The sequence below is a fragment of the Fundulus heteroclitus genome, chromosome 2 (assembly GCF_011125445.2).
Source record: "Fundulus heteroclitus isolate FHET01 chromosome 2, MU-UCD_Fhet_4.1, whole genome shotgun sequence".
Classification (NCBI taxonomy): domain Eukaryota; kingdom Metazoa; phylum Chordata; class Actinopteri; order Cyprinodontiformes; family Fundulidae; genus Fundulus; species Fundulus heteroclitus.
The window spans coordinates 7,625,626-7,645,089 of NC_046362.1; the positions used below are offsets into that span (position 1 = coordinate 7,625,626).

The window sequence follows — 19,464 nt, forward strand, 5'->3', positions numbered from 1 at the left end:
TAAACTAATATATCAGACTTCATTTTCCCTCCAAGTTGTCTATCTATAAGTGAGTCCATACAGCAAACTGGCATTTCTAGATTGAAACATGTTTAGCTGCTACTTTTAAATAATAAGTCTTAAAGTAATTTATCATGTAGAGAGAAAACATTAAGACATGTTACAGGCAAACTTACTTCACTTAATGGTTCAAGGTAATCTAGCTTTTTTTTCCTCAACCCAAAGGGCCATGCAGCCCCAACCCCTGTAAGAACGATGGCGTCTGTGAGGCGACAGGCCAGTCCCGCCGAGGTGACGTCTTCACCGAGTATGTCTGCAAATGTCAGCCCGGCTTTGAAGGCGTTCACTGCCAGACCAGTAAGTCTGTTCTTCATCTTCAATACTTTGAGCATCAATATAATGCTTACTCATAAGTACCTGTGTAATGTAAAAGTAGACGTTTTGGTTGGCGTTACAGGTTTTATGTTGCTGTGAACTGATATCTGCATTATAAAAAAAAAAGAAAAAAAAGATTTCAGCAGTGTGTTGCTGTATGTTTGTTAAATTGGTGGGGAAGGATATGAATAAAGACATAGCACTACACTTAAGTTTTAAATGTACTTTAATAACAACCATCAATTTAGCTTTGTCCCAATTAGGATTAATATGGGGGTTTTAGAGTTCTAAGTGTTAAAAAAAGGGGGGAAAAAAATCATCCAGAGATTTTCACATCCCACACCAACCCCACTCCAAAAGTCCAACATGGCTGTTAATACTTATTGAAAGATGTAAAGATTGAGTTCTTTGTCCTTCAGACGTTTTGCATCTCAGTAAATCGGTGACAAAATAATTTGCAATGGCAAATGTGACTGACCTATAGCTGGAAGTTTAACTTGGTTGGGACGTCTTCCCCACACCAGAGTTCTGAGCTAAATGGATGGCAGCCGAACACGTAGGCAAACGTTATGAGAACGGAGCAGTAGGACAGTTGTTGTCCTCTCGGTTGCTTTCTAAGACCATGTGGGTTCATCCAGGGTCAGCCCAACAGAGAGACAACAGTGAAAACATGTGCTGCGCTCCTCTAACGCCTCCTGTCATGCACACACAGACAGATGGCTACTGTTTGTTTGAAAAACAGTGGCCAAATGTACACTTAATACAAATTTGTTAAAGACTATGTCAGACCTCTTTTGAAAAGGTTAAAACATATTTTGTTTGATTATAAATTTATTTTTTCCCTAGGTGTCCAGGGAGCAAATTTAAATTCTGCAAAAGGTAACGGTGGAAGTGAAGCTTAAGAAAACATGTACATGTGTGCCTGCCTTGCTGTCTTCTCTTTTTCCACCCTGAGATCTAGACGTTCTTTGTTTTCTTGGCTGCATGGAGAGGTAGTGGAATTCAAGACCACACATACACACAGATGGGATAATCACCGAGTACAGCTTTATCTCTCACAACAAGGAGTTGTTTGGGAGTCAAGGCTAGGGACATAAAAGTGGTATTTCTGCTTTAGATGCACCACATTTTAATCATTTCACCCTGGCTGACAGCGCGGAGCCTATTTTACTAAAACATTTGTCACACATGCCTCAAACCCTTTTGTTGGAGTACTCTCATAGCGCTCGAGCCAGTTAGGTCCTTTCCACACCATCTATTCTGACCCCGAATCCCTAGAGTGAAACTTAACTTGCAGACTGTCTTATTTAACTTTTAAATACAACCGAGCTATCCGTTTGCATTTTTGCTTATGCCCGCAAAAGCCACAAATCACAGCCCATTAAAATCTATTCATCCACAAGTCATTTAGCAGTTAAATTTACTCGGCTGTTAGATTAACAGCCCCCTGCAGAGGAGCCATCTACTCTAATTGGATAAAACCTCACTTCCCCTCTAACAATATGACGAGCTAATGTGACTATGCTGAGTTATGGAAAATCCCATGTGGACTGCGAGGTCAGAATGGGTTGACAGAAGTGAGAGTCGAGGTGCTCTTTACTGTTCGTGTCTCAGGGTATAATGGGCTTGAGCATAAAGAGCTTTGTATTGACCACAATTAATAAAAGCCAGCTGCTACTTTGTAATAAAGGTTAGTTAATGATTGCACATCAGGGTATCTACTACTTATTCATTATCTTATTTGCACAAGAGTTGCTTTTTCTATACCCTTTTCGTCCAGTGTTTTTTATCTGCCCCTCTTTTAAAGATTTTTTATTTTTTTATTTTTTTGCTGACCTTTTGATTTATTCAAGCAAAAAAAAAAAACTAAATGCAAGGGATGATTTGATCGTCAGTCCACACATAACAGACAAGTGGACATAAATCATAACTGTAGGCTCTGTTCTTGTAGCGTGAACAATTTGTTCTGCTTCTTTAGTGAAATTTTTGATGACACAGTTAAGAAAACAAAATATGGCTTTGCATAGTGCTGACAAAATGCAAAAGAAGTGGGGGAAAAAATAAATAAAATTGAGTAGATGGTGACAAGTGGTCACATTTGATCCCTTAGATTTAAGGTCAACTGTCAAATAGAAGTTCAAAAGCATTTTAGATCAAAGGTTCTCGTTTGTATTTATGAATCCCCTGAGAAACGGATGAGGGGAAAACAAATCTCCGACAGAAGAAGCTTAATCACATGCGCGCTGCACATCCCACATGAATAACCAAATCTGGCCAACAGAAAGTGGCAGTCCACAATGAATGTTGGAAACGTCAGCTCTGCTGCTGTTGCCGGGCGAAAAAGTGAATCCGGAGGCGGAACGGTGAATTAAGTCTGCCCTCTTTACAATGTCACACTCGCTACTCAGGTCTGACTGTGGCATTTCTGACGGCCCTGTCAAACTGGGCTAAGTGGCTCTATGGGTGGCAGAGGGAAGGAAGCGTGTTTAAGTGTGTGTTGGAATACGCGACTCAAGAAACGGCGATTGAAAGCTAGAGGGAGAGAAATGTCAGTAGCTGTTCACTTGTGGCCAAAGCAGATGGATGGAAATGGTGAGGGAAGGAGCCTTCTTCCTGTTTATAGTCGTCTAAAGCCAAAGATTTCAGATCAGCTTTAGGCTTTTTTTTTTTATTTATTTTTTTTATTTTTTTTTACTTTTTGGGAGTCACCCCATAATGAGTGAACTAATCTCTCAGCAGTTTATAGGAGAGTGTTCCCTCCTCCCAGGATGTGGTTGTGTGAACAGACGGGGCTCCATGGGCGCTAATGAATACATACGGGGTGTTGGCATGTGTTCTTGCCCTGTCATGGTTTGGATGGAGAGGGATGATTGCATTTCCTGGTTTATTTTTGTCTGAGCTAAATATGCTCTTATTATAGCTAATGTGACGCATGCTTTCATTAGAGATTGTATGCTCTTAGATAAATAACTTGGGAAAACTATCATAGTTGCTAATATCGTAGTTGCTCGCCAAGGAGGACTGCAATATATTTCCTTTTTACCGTATAAGGCTTGCCGTTTACATCATTTCTAACAAAACTTGCAATCCTTGGGATTTAGGATGGTTATAAATATGTTTGGTGTCTGTGTGCTTTTAAAGTACATATTCTGAGATGCTGTGAGCTTATGTCTGTTGAAATGTTTCATCAATTGCCAAAAAGCCAAGTCCTAAAGTAGGTGTAATAATCATTTGGACTTTGCAGATTTAAGAATCCCAACAGTTTCAAAACGCTTCTCGGAGCTCACTATACCTCCACAGGGGCAGCCAGATCAGAGCTATTTTGGGTTGAACTGGCACTCCCTGTCCAGTCCACAGCAAACTGAAAACGGGATATCTGGAAACTTTTTCAGGGTTTTTATTGGAGGAGGCTTCAGTGGTTTGGTTAGTATATGAACCTTTCTTCCTATGTTAGCAGCAGTGAAAGATTAAGGCTGCATGATTTATTAAATCAGTCATCAGTGCAATATCGGTGTGTACAGATTAAATATTGCTAAGAACTGAAGTGTTATGCATTCTAATGTATTTGGACAGACTGCCATGGATTCCCAAATGCAGTTATAGATATTAGTAAAGATGCTGAAAGTGGAAAATTATGGAAACATGAAAAAGAGAAAAGTAAGAATGTTTAATCACAGTAAAATCATAATCGCAATAATCAACACATAAAATCACTAAAATATATTGATCCTGCTGTCCTATTACAATTTTAATTGTTACATGTTGACACTGGCTGTAGTAAAGGAGTAGAAGACTAAAGAGGCTTTTTGTATATTCAGTCCTCGGACAATTTGTACCCCCATTTCTCCCTATGTGTCGCCTTTTTGTTCCCCCCCCCCCCCCCCCCCCCCCACACCCCACTGTCCTATAGTACCTGACAACAGACCATTATGATCTTAACTATTGCATATCATTGTCTTTCATCCATCATGCAAGTTTTAATTAGTCATAAAATGGTCTTAATCTCACGTAGGAGTTAAGGTAGTTGAGTATCATTTCCTTTTTAAAACTTTGTATTACTCTGTTTCTGTTGATTTTAACTCTGATCCCGATTTGGGTCTGTTTAGAAACATGTTGGTTATAACAGTTTTGAGCGATCTGCAGGTTTAATTGATTGGCTTCATAGAGCCATAGTTGCTAAAAGTGGTATGTTAGTGGGGGAAAGGAAAAAGGACATTCAATCATTGGTTGTCAAATAAGGGTACAAAGTGTCCCCTGAGGTGAGAGAAATGGGAACATCTTCAATATGAAATGTCCTATGGCAAAAGACTGCATGTCATACTTCTTATTTAAAAGCTCAAAGGTACAAAATGGTGAAGGGGTGAAGAGACCGGCACGGGACTAAAGAAGCCTCGTTATACCTTGCTGGTTTAGCCCTTACATCTGAGGTATTCACAGCATTGCTTTTGTTGGACAGCATAACAGGATGTGGGCTGAATCTGGATGAAGATGGCTTTGCTGCTCGTCACATGCACAGTCAGGGGACCCATGCTTTGTTCAGGATCAGGTTTCAAACAAGGTCCCCAAAATTACTGTCATTTTTTTTACGCATACAGAGAAACAGATTTTTCAACATTAAGGTAGTAAATTGTTTAAACTGATTAAGTTTATCCTTGTTACGCACTGCTATTGGCCTAACCTCTGGCTTTTGATTTGTTTCTTGAGTTGCACATAACGGTTGCACAAGTTCTTTACTTTTGTGAGACTGACATGTATGCACCTCTGGCTGCTCCCTTTGCCTACCCCTTAGGTTAATGGATTAAACTCCGGAGGCTACGCCACGCAGTCGGTGCTCAATCCCATTAGACCAGAGAGGGTCTCCAGCTGGTGCACCCCAACCGGAGTCCGTTTTAAAAATCTGATGCCATTCATAGAGGCCTCCCTTTTTTGCATTGTCTTTTAATCAGAATTATGGTTAGGTTTTAAACTCCTTCAGCAGTCACCACTCAGCAGACTTCTCTGCAGCCAATCAATAAACCTTTACTAGTGGAATTATGTCTGTTTTTCTGGTATCTGACTTGGAGAATTCAGTTCAGTTATTCTGCACATCGTTTACTATGTTGCTAATTTTCCTTTTTTAAAGTGTTCCTGTAAAACTTGAAAATCCCCGGGGTGGTTGTAATTGTTGGTTTTATTAAGGAATCCGGACTCTCTGTGTCAAACACCAGTGGACCTAATTATCCAGGGCTTATGGCTGCACATTTCAAAATTACTACATTCCTTCTATGATGAGTGAAAATAACTGTTTAGACACAGAGCTATTTATAGAGGCAGCGTGTGGGTGGTAAGATGAAACCATGTGTGTATTTGCTGGTTAGAAACATTACATCTGGGTAATGGTTGGCTTGTGCATCTTACTCAGTAATGACGGTAACCAATGAGGGTTGAAGCCATAGATGTGTTCAAACGTCCTCTATATGCTGGCATTTGTACACAGATGAAACTGAGCCTCGTTTTTTTTTTAAATACATCGTTGGTCACAAGAACGTTCAGAGCAGGTTTAATCACACCAAAAGGTTTCATGGCTCAGAAATAAAACCATAATTTTATTTCATACTGCTCATTTGCTTTCACCACTGATTAATCTGATTTTTTTTTTTTTTTTTTTTTTTTTAAATGTGACTGTGTTTAGGGGCGCCACCATGAGTTGACAGAATGAACTGCAGGGAAAAAATAAGCACATAGTACACTGCACTAAACTTTTCCTTGATGCTGTGGAACAGATTTTCTTTCTGGTAGCATTTGTTACATAATCAGCTGCTTAACCACATGATCTCCTGGTGCAGCTGGACCTTTCGTACCACATCAGTTTTTTTTTTAGGATTGCATGAACTCACTAAGTAGATATAATTTTTCTTTACTAACCTTCTTTCCTCCCCAGCTGTGGTCTTGGTTTGGCTTCAGCTACAGTGCCTTCCCAAATTATTCATGCACAGTGAACGTTTACTCATCTTGCCATGTTATAGCCACAAACTACAATTGATTCTTTCTCATTATTTTTTATTTTAATTTTATTTTATTTTTTCAAAAAAAGCATTTACTTCCCTAACTCTATCCCTAAAAAGAACCCAGTTAGAACCCGCTACCTTAACATTTCTTCAGCAGGACAACTATTAGTCGTGCATTCTGGTCAGAATGCATAGAAGATGGGTGGAGCTGTATAAAGGACAGTCCTTGAAGAAAACCTGTTGGAGACTGCAAAGAATTTAAGACTAGGGCAGAGGATTGCCTTAAAGCAAGATGATGACCTTAAGGCTACCGCCAGAGCAGCAATGGATGGTTTAGATCAGGGGTCATCAACAACAAGCACAATCCACCAGTGAGCTGCATCTAAAACTTTATTTTATTCCGTTACTCTTTCTGTTTATTCACACTTACATTTATATAGATTTAAAAATGACTATAACAAACCATGAATAATGTATTTATTTCACATAAAGTTAAGGTAAACTCTGACTCTTCTAGTTAAATGGTCAGTACTGGTAGCCCTCTGTACGACGCACCAGTGAAGTAGCTCTCAGTTTCACAAAGGTTGGTAACTCCTGGTTTAGATCAAAGCATAGTCATGTTAACATGGCCCAGTCAGTGAGAGGGGCTGAAGAAAAACTCCAAACATTTAACATCTATATAGGCTTAAAAATGGTTCTGTATCATTATGTTTCAGTTCACAATCCTACATTACTTTAAGTTAGGCCATCACATAAAGTACCAGTATAATTGATTGAACTTTGTTGTTGGAAGTGGGCTGGTGTGGCTTTGTTGAAGAAGCATGAATACTTTTGCAAGGCACTGTAAGCTTGCTTAAAGCATGACGTCTAGCACCCCTCACATTTCTCACACTGACTTTTCTATGAAATGGACCTGATGGTCCTTGTCTGCAGTAAATTACAACGTGAATAACCTCTCTGCAGATGTAAACGACTGTGCTAACCAGCCCTGTGAGAACGGCGGCACCTGCAGGGACTTGGATGGAGATTTCAAATGCCACTGCCCCTCTCCATATGTGGGCAAACATTGCCAACTGCGTAAGTGTAATTGACTTGCACATCATTGTCTTACAAAACGCTCCTACTTAATAGTAGAAATGCTTGAATGGGGGGGATCAGTGACACGATGGAAGAATTGCAACAGAAGTGAAAGGCTAAACCAAAGGTAATTAGGCTGGGAAGATGGCCAACTGCGAAGCTTGAGCATGATCGATGAGTAGAATAAAAATGGCTCGCTTTGAGTGAGGATCAATACTTTTTTTTTTTTTTTTTTTTTTTTATTTTTTTTATACTTTGCTGATTCAGTGCTGTGTCCTAAAGGATTTTTCCTAAAGTGCTGCAAGTTTTACTGTCTGTGTAAAGCTGTGATGTAGAAAACGATCTGTAGTGCCTAACAGTGCATTATTTTTCCCTTCTTCTGTGTCACTCAAAGAAAATTTGTGACCGAAATTCTTAGAAGTTTTCAAATGACAACAATCATAATAATAATCATTTTTATTTCAAGTAACACAAGGTCACCATACAAAGAGAAATAACCTTCATTGTTAAACGTTAGAGGCTGAACGTTCACACCATCTCTCATCTGCAGGCTGTATTTCTCTCCTGGGAATGGAGGGAGGGGGCATCGCCGAGTCCCAGATCTCAGCCTCATCAGTCCGCTACACCATGCTGGGCCTGCAGCGATGGGGCCCGGAGCTTGCCCGTCTCCACAATACAGGACTGGTCAACGCATGGAGCGCAGCGGCTCATGACAAGAATCCATGGATAGAGGTCTCCAGTGATTTATTTCAGCGTACCATGAGCACTTTGGACTCAAGGGGATAACAGGGCAGATGAAAGATGCAGGATTTAAAACTGCAGTAGTGGTTTATAGTTAAGATTAAAATCTAAACCACTCTAAGGTTCCTGTTTTATAGATTGTTGAAACATTGGGAAGACTCTTCCTTTTTGATTCTACTTAGTCGTACATCTTTTTAATGATCAGCCTGACTTGACCTGCTTTGATGCCAGAACTCATTTCAAGTTTGCTTTATAAATAAAAATAACCCTTCTTTGCCGTCTGCTTGTAGATCAACATGCAGAGAAAGATGCGCTTCACAGGCATGGTGATGCAGGGTGCCAGTCGCATTGGCACAGCAGAATTCATTAAGGCCTTCAAAGTGGCTTCCAGTCTGGATGGCAAGACGTACACCATGTACAGGACTGGAGGGCAGAGAACGGACCAGGTAAGGACATGGAGGAGAAAACGTGGCTCTGTCATATCCAAGAAAGCTTTAAACTGATCAGAATTAAATCGTTCAGTATTGTTTTTTCAAGATACACCAGACTAAGCCAGACTGATTTATTTTTAACTCTTCATGCTTTTTAATGTGATAGACTAACAAAGTAGAACATGATAGTGAAGTGGAAGAAATGTGAAACATAGTTTTCAAAGGTTTTTCTAAATGGAAAATCTACAGTGTGGCCCCATTCATTGATGCCTTTGAACAAAATCCACCCTGACAACACTCTTCTGAAACAGAGATGGCAGCGTCATGCCATGGGAAGCCTTTTAGACTCAAACCAAGTGGCAAACTGGGCCAAAAACCTGAAAATTTAGGTTTAAGAAAAGCTGACTGGAGCTCAGTAAGATTGGATGGATAGAAGCTGTATGGTGGTATTGTAAATGACATTGTGGGATGAAGAAAGTTGAACATCATGCCTTCAAAATGCTGTAAAAAATCTTGTATGTATAATTTATCACACGAAATCTCATTGAAATATTTAGAAGTTTGTGTTTGTTATAAAATGTGGAAAAGTTTAGAGTATGACTAATTTTGAAGGCTCTGGACATCAGTAATCCCTTCATTCCTTTTACATTTTTTTTTTTTTAAATCTATCTCTGCTGCCGAATGATCTGAACAATCACCAGAATTTTTCAACACCTCCCTTTTTCATAGCTCTTTGTGGGGAACGTGGACAATGACAGCCCTAAGACCAACCTGTTTGACCCGCCGATCATCGCACAGTACATCCGCATCATTCCTGTTGTGTGTCGCAAGGCCTGCACCATGCGCATGGAGCTGGTGGGCTGTGAACTCAACGGTAAACACGCACAGATGCACCAAGCACAGTTATCGGCTCATCTCTGGCTGAAATGAGCTTCATTTAGATGAGGAGTCCAGTTAGCTAGAACTTTTATCTGCTGGTTATTAGCCCCTGTTTCCTCTTTGCGCTCAGAAATTGAACATATTTCAAAGGTTTTTCTACCCTGCGGGGAATACACTGATGCATTCCTCTGAAGACCATTAATTGGTGTCTTGGTCAAATCCAAGATTCATTTATTCCCGCCCTAGTGACTGTACATATATTCTACGGGCAAACGGGGAAAAAGTCTTAATATGTTCAAGACAGATCTTTATGGTTCCATTTATTTTGGTTCTTTCATGTTTTTCCTGAGCCGCAGCAAATGTCTGTTCGCCTTTTGTTTCTCTCATGTGCCAGCGTGCTTCCTTTGAACTCACTGGGCTTTTGCACTGTTGGACGTTTGTTTTTCTTTTGACCGTTGCTTAATTTCTCACATCAGTGTCTCTTCCTCCCTCCTACCTATCACACTGATACCATTTTATATTAGTAGCTTTATTTAAGGGATGTCTGCTCTAAACAGTAATTTATTCCTGTCTGGCATTTTTTATTTATTTATTTTTTTTTTTTATTACACCATTTTAATGCACTTTTACCTACTGGATTTCATTTGTGTTTACTGCATGAAATCACGTTTCAGTTTGTTTAATAGAAGACAGAGCTGCTGTCAGAAAGGTTCAGTAGCCAAGTAATTTACATGCTGCCACATTAGCTGTGTGACAAAAACCCAGGATCATTGCAGCAAACTTTTAGAGATCTCTAAAACAGACTTCAGAGTCTGGTTACCTTCTGCTTAGACATGCACCAAGGACCGGGTAACTGGAATCAGGTTTTCTGTTAGACCGCCTCTGACTGTTTACTGGCTGGTCAGAAACTCAAGAACTGAGCTTTTTCTATTCAGTGAAGGCACCATAACCAAGAACTACCATCTTTAACGACAAACCCCTCTGTGAGAACGTTGTTACTGACAGAGAGTGACTCAGCTATCTATTTAGGCAAATCCACAAAATAAGTTCCTTTGGGTTAATTTGCTCCTTTCACCTTAGCGCCTTTCTAAATTTAATAGTCAATATTTTTATCTGTTTCTAAAACTGGTGGCATGAAATTTAGCTTTAGAACATTTTCAATTTAAAAGTTAGCATCGGGGCAAAGGAGTCCTCATTGATGGGGACTTCTTTTTTAGTATACTTTAATTTAGTCATTATAAGGGAATACCTTTGACTACCTTTTCAATATGAGACATTGGGTTGAAATTGTAAATATATTTTTTATTATTATATTTAACTGCTAGTTGGCAGCAGCAGAGTCAATTTCCACAGGGACCTGTTGGTGATTCATAGTGGTTTTAACCCAGAAGGTTTAAATTAGTAAGTGGGGAAGTTGGTGTAAAGTAGGGTTTTACCTGAGTGATGTTGCCTCTGCTCCTCCAGTAGCAACATGTTACAAAAATTAAAAGCTTCTGATTGTATCTCCAGTTCTGCATCTGGTCACCATATTCTAATCCAATGCACCTGCTGCTCTCATCCTCCTTATTGTCGTTTTGACGTTTGCTGCTTCACATCACCGGCTGGCCTGAGCTGCTTCTTCTCCATCCTCTTCCATCATGCTTTCCTTCCGCTTCTTTCCGCTCCTCTTCCTCTGTCTCTTTTTTTTCCTTTCCCGGTCTCACCTCCGCAGTGTATTCAAACACTCCAGGTTGTTCAGAGCCCATGGGCGTGAAGTCTCGGCTGGTGTCGGACCGTCAGATCACCGCCTCCAGCACCTTCCGCACCTGGGGCATCGACGCATTCACGTGGCTGCCACACTACGCCCGCCTGGACAAGCAGGGCAAGACCAACGCTTGGATTCCCGCCACCAACAGCCGGTCCGAATGGCTGCAGGTGGGAGAGAACGTTCCGGTGTGGCTGTTTTGGTTTTTTGAGTCTGCCGTGCTGTTTTTGTAAAGTGGTTCGTTGTGTTTTAGGTGGACCTGTTGTCTCCCAAGAAGATAACGGGAATCGTCACTCAGGGGGCAAAAGACTTTGGCTCTATCCAGTTTGTGTCGTCGTTCAAAGTAGCCCACAGTAATGACGGAAGGTCCTGGACTATACTGAAGGATGCGACCACGGGCACAGACAAGGTTGGTACATCTATACAGTCTGTCCCCCCCCCCCCCCCCCCCCCACAAAAAAACAACTAATTTTCATTAAAGATAAAGTAAATATTGAAACGCATAAATAAGCTGATTGGAAAAATTATCTTTAGTTAAATTAACTACAAAAGCTTCAGCAGCATTATTCACTTAAAAGAAAACGAAAAGTTCCAGCTGCTAGGTAGGGTACAATCTGATGGTGATACCAGGAATCTCAAAACTCCTGCTGCTTTAATGTTGTGTTGTATGTGTTTTTTTTTGGAGGAGACAGCCTTGTTCAAATCTGACTGAGCTTGAGCTATTTTACAGAAAGGAATAAGCAAACATTTTAGTCTCTTACAGTGCATCAAATAGGTATTTAGTCAGCCACTGTGCAAGTTCTCCTAATTCAAAAGATGAGAGGTCTGTAATTTTCATCATGGGTACACCTCAACTACGAGAAACAAAAAAACAAAACATTGTAGGCTTTGAATCTAACTGTAAACTATGGTGAAAAATAAGTATTTGGTCATCCACAAACAAGCAAGACGTCTGGCCCTCACAGACCTGTAATTTCTTCTTTAAGAAGCTCTGCTGTCCTCCACTCTTTACATGTATTAATTCAATTCAAAAATACTTTGTTAACCCAGAGGCAAATTAAATCAATAGCTGCTTGAACTCATTATCTTTATAAAAGACACCTGTCCACAGCCTCCAAGAGTCATACCCCAACCTCAACCATGGCCAAGACCAAAGAGCTGCCGATAGACCCCAGGAAGAAAATTGTAGACCTGCTCCAGGCTGAGCAGAGTCAATTTTACAACAGGCAGCAAGTTGGTGTGAATAAATCAAGGGTGGGAGTGATTGTAAGAAAATGGAGGACACACAAGACCATTGATGATCTCCCTCCATCTGGGGACCCACGCAAGATCTCATCCCATGGGGTGAGCAGAAATCCCAGAAGTACACGGAGCGACCTGATGAAGGACCTGCAGAGAGCTGGTCCCAAAGTAACAAAGACCACCATCAGCTCACCGAGAGGGACTCAAATCCTGCAGTGTCAGGCGTGTCCCCCTGCTTGAGCCAGTGCATGTCCAGGCCCGTCTGAACTTTATCAGACAGCGCATTGATGATCCAGAAGAGGATTAGGAGATTATCATGAGGTCAGATGAAACCAAACTAGAACTTTTGGCACAAACTCAACTCGTCGTGTTTGGAGGAAGAAGAATGCTGAGTTGCATCCCAGGAACATCAAACCCACTGTGAAGCATGGTGGTGGAAACATCATGCTGTGGGCCTGTCTTTCTGCAAAGGGGACAGGACGACCGATCCTTGTGAAAGGAAGAATGAACGGGCCATGTATCTTGAGATTTTAAGACAAAACCTCCTTCCACCAGTGAAGATGGAACATGGCTGGGTCTTCCAGCATGACTATGATCCCAGACAGACCGCTCGGACAACGCAATGGCTGTTGTAAAAAGCATTTCATGGCCCTGGAGTTGCCTAGCTGGTCTCCAGACCTCAACCCCACAGAAAGTTCCTGGAGGGAGATGAAAGTCTGTGTTGCCCCAAAACATCCCTGCTCTGGAGATCTGCATGGAGGAATGGGCTAATATACCAGCTGCAGTGTGTGCAAACCTGGTGAAGACTTACAGGAAACGTTTGACCTCTGTCACTGCCAACAAATGTTATGCTACAAAGTATTGAGTTAAACTTTTGTTATTGACCAAACACTTATTTTCCACCATGATTTATAAATAAATTCTTTAAAAATCCTACAATGTGATTTCCTGGATTTTATTCTCATTTTATCTCTCATGGTTGACGTGTACCTATGATGAAAATTACAGACCTCATCTTTCTGAGTAGGAGAACTTGCCCAATCAGTGACTGTTATGTGGGGGAAAAAAAGCTGGACATACCCTGAAGGACTTGCAGCTGTAACTGCAGAGGAAAAATGTTCCCTAAAGTACTGACAACAGAGGCTAAATAAAAATTATTTCCATTTTTATACAACTTTTTAAATCCATGTAGTTTGCTTTCACTTCCATTTCACTATTATGCATTTTTTCCTTGGTCTGTCACATACAACTACAATCATATAGGTTGGAGTTTGCTGTTGTGATACAATGTGAAAAGGTTAAAGCACTATCATTAAACATGATTATATTCAGCAGTCTGCCAAATTCTGATCATGATGCGTTCAGGTGTTACTTAAAAGTAAAAAATAATGACTCGGCATATACAGAATTATAATCAAACACTAACTTTAAATATAATTTTCATTGTAAAACTATCTAAAACTACCCAAGAAGTGTTGTGTTGCTATGCTTTTTACATACATCTTTTTTTCCTCCTCCTGTGGTCCAGATCTTTCCTGGTAACAGCGACAACAACGTTCACAAGAAGAACATCTTTGAGCCTCCGTTCTACAGCCGCTACGTCCGCGTCCTGCCTTGGGAATGGCACGAGCGCATCACCCTCCGAATGGAGCTTCTGGGCTGTGATGAGTAGCGCGGTCCTGAGCCCGCCTCCCTCTCCCTTTCCCCCTCTGATCCCTTATGTCTCTCCTCCTGAGCCATACCTGCACTGCCTCGCTCTTAACCCTAGAGGGCAGCAAACGATAGCGTAGCATACCACCAAAACCCTGGCTGGTCAGAGGTGGGAGTTGTTGCCCCCCCCCCCCCCAACCACTGTGAGCAGGACCTTGATTCAGCTTTACCTGTGCTTTTTATTTTCTCTTCTGTCTTGAATCAAATCTGGGATCTCGTCAAACGGGGCAGGGGCAGGTTTTATCCCACATGTTTGATTAAATAAAAGTGGCAATTCCTTCTTCCTTGTGTCAGAAGTCAGGGGTAACAGAACTGCTGGTGTATCAGTTGGTGCTGCTTGAACTCTGATCCTAGATCAGCTCTACCTGGAACGGTGAACCTCGTAGACCCACCGCTGGTGATGTACATAACCCACCACCAAACAGCGTCCACACATCCTCCTTTCCAACGCTTAACCTCCCTTCAGCTCACATTCTCGGATTGTAGATTCTCTTTCAACGACGCATTGAGATATATGGTTGTTGTTGCTTTTTGTATTCTCAAAAAATATAATTTTAAGTATTTTAGCAAGAAACATTAGCAGTCTTGTAAAGATGTTTGCTGTGATTCCATTGAGCAAATTGTTAATAAAAGTTTTTTATATTGGTGAAGAAATGAGTAAAGATAATATATCAATCATCTCAATGTGTCTCACAATGTGTGCTTTAGCATTCTTTACATTTCTCTGCTGTGATTAAGACAGTAAAACCCACCTAAGTCCCTCCTCTATCTTCCTTTAGACACTTTTTATTGGGTTTGACGTCCAGGGAGTAAACTCAGCATTTATAAACCCTCAGGAAGTGTAGGGAAAATTAATTAATCTCTGGAAGTACTAGTAAAATCCGGCTGCTGAAGTCAGTCATCACTTGGTAGTTATTTTTTTTTTTTTTTGTTGTTTTGTTTTTTTCCCTCAAGATTCTGTATTTATGGGTTTAGTCACAGAAGAGTTGGTAAAACCTAAAGTGGTGTTGACCCTCGTAACAAAGGAGGAATGTTAAGCCCTGGTCATTGTTGGCCATGGCTGATTACTAAAGCATCACATTCAGTCAGTTTAGCAGGCTTCCAGAGACACAAACGAATCCCCCATTGATCACAAATCTGCTGTAAACACGGGGGATGATGGTTGCATATCCAGAAACTAGTGAAATACACTGATTCAAACTAATTTTATATAGGACAAGCTTTAAATGAGGGATGCACCAGTCTGGCTTTTTCTGGCCTAAATCATGCTCCACGTTTGAGCTCTAACCTGCTAATTTCCATTTGAGAAATATGACAATTTTTTTTTCTTTTTTTTTTTTGTCTAAATGAGGAAAATATTCTGTAATCTTCATGTTAATAAACAGAATATTTCAGCAATTGAAGCATCATTTCCCTCCCTGGTTGGGTCTTGCAGAACACCGTTTAGGTACTGTTTTATTCTAAATTTCCTGGAATGGCACTAGCTATGTGGGTTTATTGTCAATTTCTCTCCAAACAATAGTATTACATTCAGAGACTAACAGTGCAAAGACTTGCTAGTGGAAAAACGACTGGCTGTAACTTCAGGTCAAAGCCGCTTTGCTCTCTGTGTTGCTTTAACTCGCGTTACTGGTTTTGGGTCGTTCACTCAGTTTCACTTTTTATGGCACTTTGTTCATGTTTTAATATTTTGTATTGTTGAAATTGTTAAACTATCAAACCTTTTGTATCGTGTTTAAAATGTGGACAGTAAATTGGCCCAAGTTTAGAAAGACAGAGAGGCCTTTACATTGGATGTTGATATTTGATATATGTAATAAAATATAATAGTACTATTTTTATTTAGTTTGCCAGCATTGGTGGATGTTGATGTTTGCTGCCTATGATTTGCTTTTTTTATTATTTTATTTTGGGTCCAGTATTCTTTCAGGTCTGCAGACCTGCTTAGAAGACATAAAAGAAACCAAATTAGGGCAGATTTCTACGCTTTCACTGGACCTGACACAACCTGCCAGATGATCAGCATCCGCCGCCCCCCTCACCGCATTCAAACTCTTTTCATCCCATGAATTATGAATTTTGGGCGCGTGCAATATTATACAGTGTTGTTTCTGATAACAATGAATATAAATTCAAGATGTTTAAAAATGCATGAGGGGACGGCCGTGTGCGCTGAGATGCTGATGTCAGACACTATAATATTTATTACAGCCACCCTGTTCACGTCTGCAGGCGTTTTATTGACGATGGCCACATGATTTAATTTTATCTGCGCTAAGGTCACTGATAGTTTAATCTTTTTTTTTTTTCTATAAGCGATCAGTAAAAAGTCAATGTTGCTGTGTTTATAAAGTTTTCTACATTTATTTGAGTTTTGAGTGGATTTGATGTTCCTCTTTATTCCAGTGTTCACAAAAAGACCATTTTGTTTGACCTTTTGTATATCCTTCTAAAGTTTAATTAAAGAATTTAAAAACACATCACTCGTGTAAATTTCTTTAGTATTGTTAAATATGTCTGCTTTGAATATTTGGATCATATGACTACTAAGAATGGTAAATTTTGCGAGGGCTGTTTTCCATTTAAAAGGTGAAAGATTAAAGGACCTGAAGCACCGAGGGTCGTTTTGGCTGCTTAGCATTTCAGCGTGCCCAGGGGCCTAATCCCTCTGTGTGCACTCTGCAATCTTTTAAAGGCATCTTTATCCGTGCAACGCTTCAATCCTTCTTTTCTCTTTACATTGTGTGAAGGTCACCGTCTTGGAAGTATAACGCCCCTTTAGGGTTTGAGCTGCACCATCCATATGGAAATGGATTCAGATGGTGACACTATGAAGGTTGAATTCAGTCTACGTTAAAGGGGACATATCATGCAAAATCCACTTTGTTAGCCATTAAATACATTTTGTTCTGTACTTGGAGTCTCTAGGAGTGCAGCAAATATAAGTGTTGTCTGTACAGGTGCTGAGTAGTTGTCTTTTTGTCATTTTTCAAGCCCTTTTTTTTTTTTTTTTTTTTTTTTTTTTTTAAGAACTGCTAAATGAGGTCATGGACCTCCGGCTTACCAGTTTCGCGACTCTGCCATTATCAAATCTCCAAGTGAAGTTGAAGGATGCCGAAGCTACAAGTGGATGTCGTCATTTGTTCATTACACCATCCCCCGGAATACTACAAAAATGGCAGAACAAGGTGGAGTGGAACGCTCTGCGACTGACATGAGGGGTGAAGGGCCTCCTTTTAGATTTAAAGAGACGGCACCAAAACAAGTTGCGTGTGAGCACTCACCTCAGAAAAGGGGCAACGTGGGGGTAAATTAATGAGGAACATTAACTGAAGCGTTGCAGTTCCCCTTTATATAGACCACAACTGAATGATTTAAATGTGAAAAGTAAGAACTGAAAAGCATGATATTTTTCCCCTTTAAGACAAAGTATAAAGGTATTTTGGGAGAATTACCCCAGTTCGAGCAAATTGTACCATTTTTTGTGTGCTCTGCTTGAAGATTTGTGGTAAATTGATGTTAAAACTGTCCTTTAGAACATGGTTGGAAATGATCTGTAAGGCAAAAGTTTTTCCTCTGGCCTTTTTAAGACTCATTGTATTGTGCACCCTCTGCCTAGTTTTAGAAGTTTTTGTTATGGATATTGTAATGAAATCAAACTTGAAATAATTGATCATGCACAGATTTTAAGTAAAAATTTCTATCTCACGTGTCAAAAGCTCAAAGTGCTTCAGAGAGGCTAAAAAAAACTAATTTAGAATAAACGAGTGAAATATAATTTTTAAATGTACCACAGGATATATGAAACGGAACAATTCATTGTCCTCAGACTTCCATGCTTGCTTGGATGCAATGGCAACTTTGTGATTTTATAAGACGTGTTAGATGAACCAATCACTTAATCTGGATGGCATTAAATTGGCCTCTGGTAATAAAGTAAAAAAATCTTGGTGTTATCTTTGACCAGGACATGTCATTTAAATCCCACTTTAAACAGGTTTCCAGGGTCTCCTTTTTTCACTTCTGGTATATTGTAAAAGAAATTATACATAACAAAAATATAAACACAACACTTTTGGTTTTGCTCCCATTTTTTTACGAGATGAACTCAAAGATCTAAAACTTTTTCCACATGCACAATATGCACATAAGAAATGTGAGCAAAACCAAAAGTGTTGCATTTATATTTTTGTTGGGTGTAAATATTCCGTCCAGTAGTGATGCTGAAAAACTAGTCCATGCATTTGTTACTTCAAGGCTGGACTATGTAATTGTAATTCTAATTGTAATTCTTTACTATCAGGAAGTCCACAAACTGCAGTTCGAAGTCTTCAGCTGATCTAAAATGCTGCGGCAAGAGTTCTGATGAAAATCAACAAGAGGGATCATATTTCTCCAATTTTATATTCCCTTCATTGGCTTCCTGTTAAATCAAGAATAGAATTTAAAATTCTCCTTCTAACGTATAAAGCCCTTAATAATCAAGCTCCATCATATATCAGAGCTCTGATTACCCCGTATGTTCCTAACAGAGCACTTCGCTCTCAGACTGCAGGTCTGCTGGTGGTTCCTAGAGTCTCTAAAAGTAGAATGGGAGGCAGATCCTTTAGCTATCAGGCTCCTCTCCTGTGGGACCAACTCCCAGTTTTGGTCCGTGAGGCAGACACCCCGTCTACTTTTAAGACAAGGCTTAAAACTTTCCTTTTTGACAAAGCTTATAGTTAGAGTGGCTCATGTTACCTTGAGCTTTCTCTGTAGTTGTGCTGCTATAGGCTTAGGCTACTGGAGGACATCAGGATCTATTTTTTCACTCTACTGATTTCTCCTACTGTTCTCCAATTTTCATTGTTTGTTATTTCAACTTTTAACTTTCTGTTCTGTCTTTTTTCTCATACTAGGTACACCTGGTCTGGCGTTATGTTAGTTGTGACATCATCCAGGGGAGGGATTGCTGCAAAGCCATCAACAATGCAGATGACTGTCCTTGTGGCTCCACTCTCTTTCAGGAGGAGTGAATGCTGCTTGTGAAGAGTTGATGCAGTCTGCTGGGTTTCCTTAGATAGGAAACGTTTTGACCTGTCTGTCTGATTTCATTGAATTTGACTTTGTAAAGTTCCTTGAGATGACGTGTTGTAAATTGTCGCCATATAAATCAAATTTTAATTGAATTGAACTGAATAGATGGACTCCACATCAGGTTGCAGAAACATCAGAATGACGATCAGTGGAATTCAGTTATGCCTGGGATCAGTCTTGTGTTTGTAAATGTATATTTACA

The 19,464-nt window shown here is 40.1% G+C and overlaps 1 protein-coding gene across 4 annotated transcripts in view; it reads left to right on the forward strand.

Annotated features, from left to right (window-relative positions):
* mfge8b (milk fat globule EGF and factor V/VIII domain containing b) overlaps positions 1-16,664 on the forward strand; it is a 28,063-nt gene extending 11,399 nt beyond the window's left edge. Inside the window, exons 3-11 of one of the 4 annotated variants that reach the window (XM_012862509.3) lie at positions 226-357; positions 1,222-1,254; positions 7,326-7,439; positions 7,990-8,171; positions 8,471-8,626; positions 9,341-9,485; positions 11,202-11,404; positions 11,488-11,643; positions 14,005-16,664. In XM_012862509.3, coding sequence (XP_012717963.2) covers positions 226-357; positions 1,222-1,254; positions 7,326-7,439; positions 7,990-8,171; positions 8,471-8,626; positions 9,341-9,485; positions 11,202-11,404; positions 11,488-11,643; positions 14,005-14,148 — 1,265 coding nt within the window. In that variant the 3' untranslated portion in view covers positions 14,149-16,664. The remainder of the gene's footprint in view (positions 1-225; positions 358-1,221; positions 1,255-7,325; positions 7,440-7,989; positions 8,172-8,470; positions 8,627-9,340; positions 9,486-11,201; positions 11,405-11,487; positions 11,644-14,004) is intronic. The other 3 variants (XM_012862512.3, XM_012862513.3, XM_012862514.3) reach the window with 3 other exon arrangements.
* Positions 16,665-19,464: the final 2,800 nt, after the last annotated feature.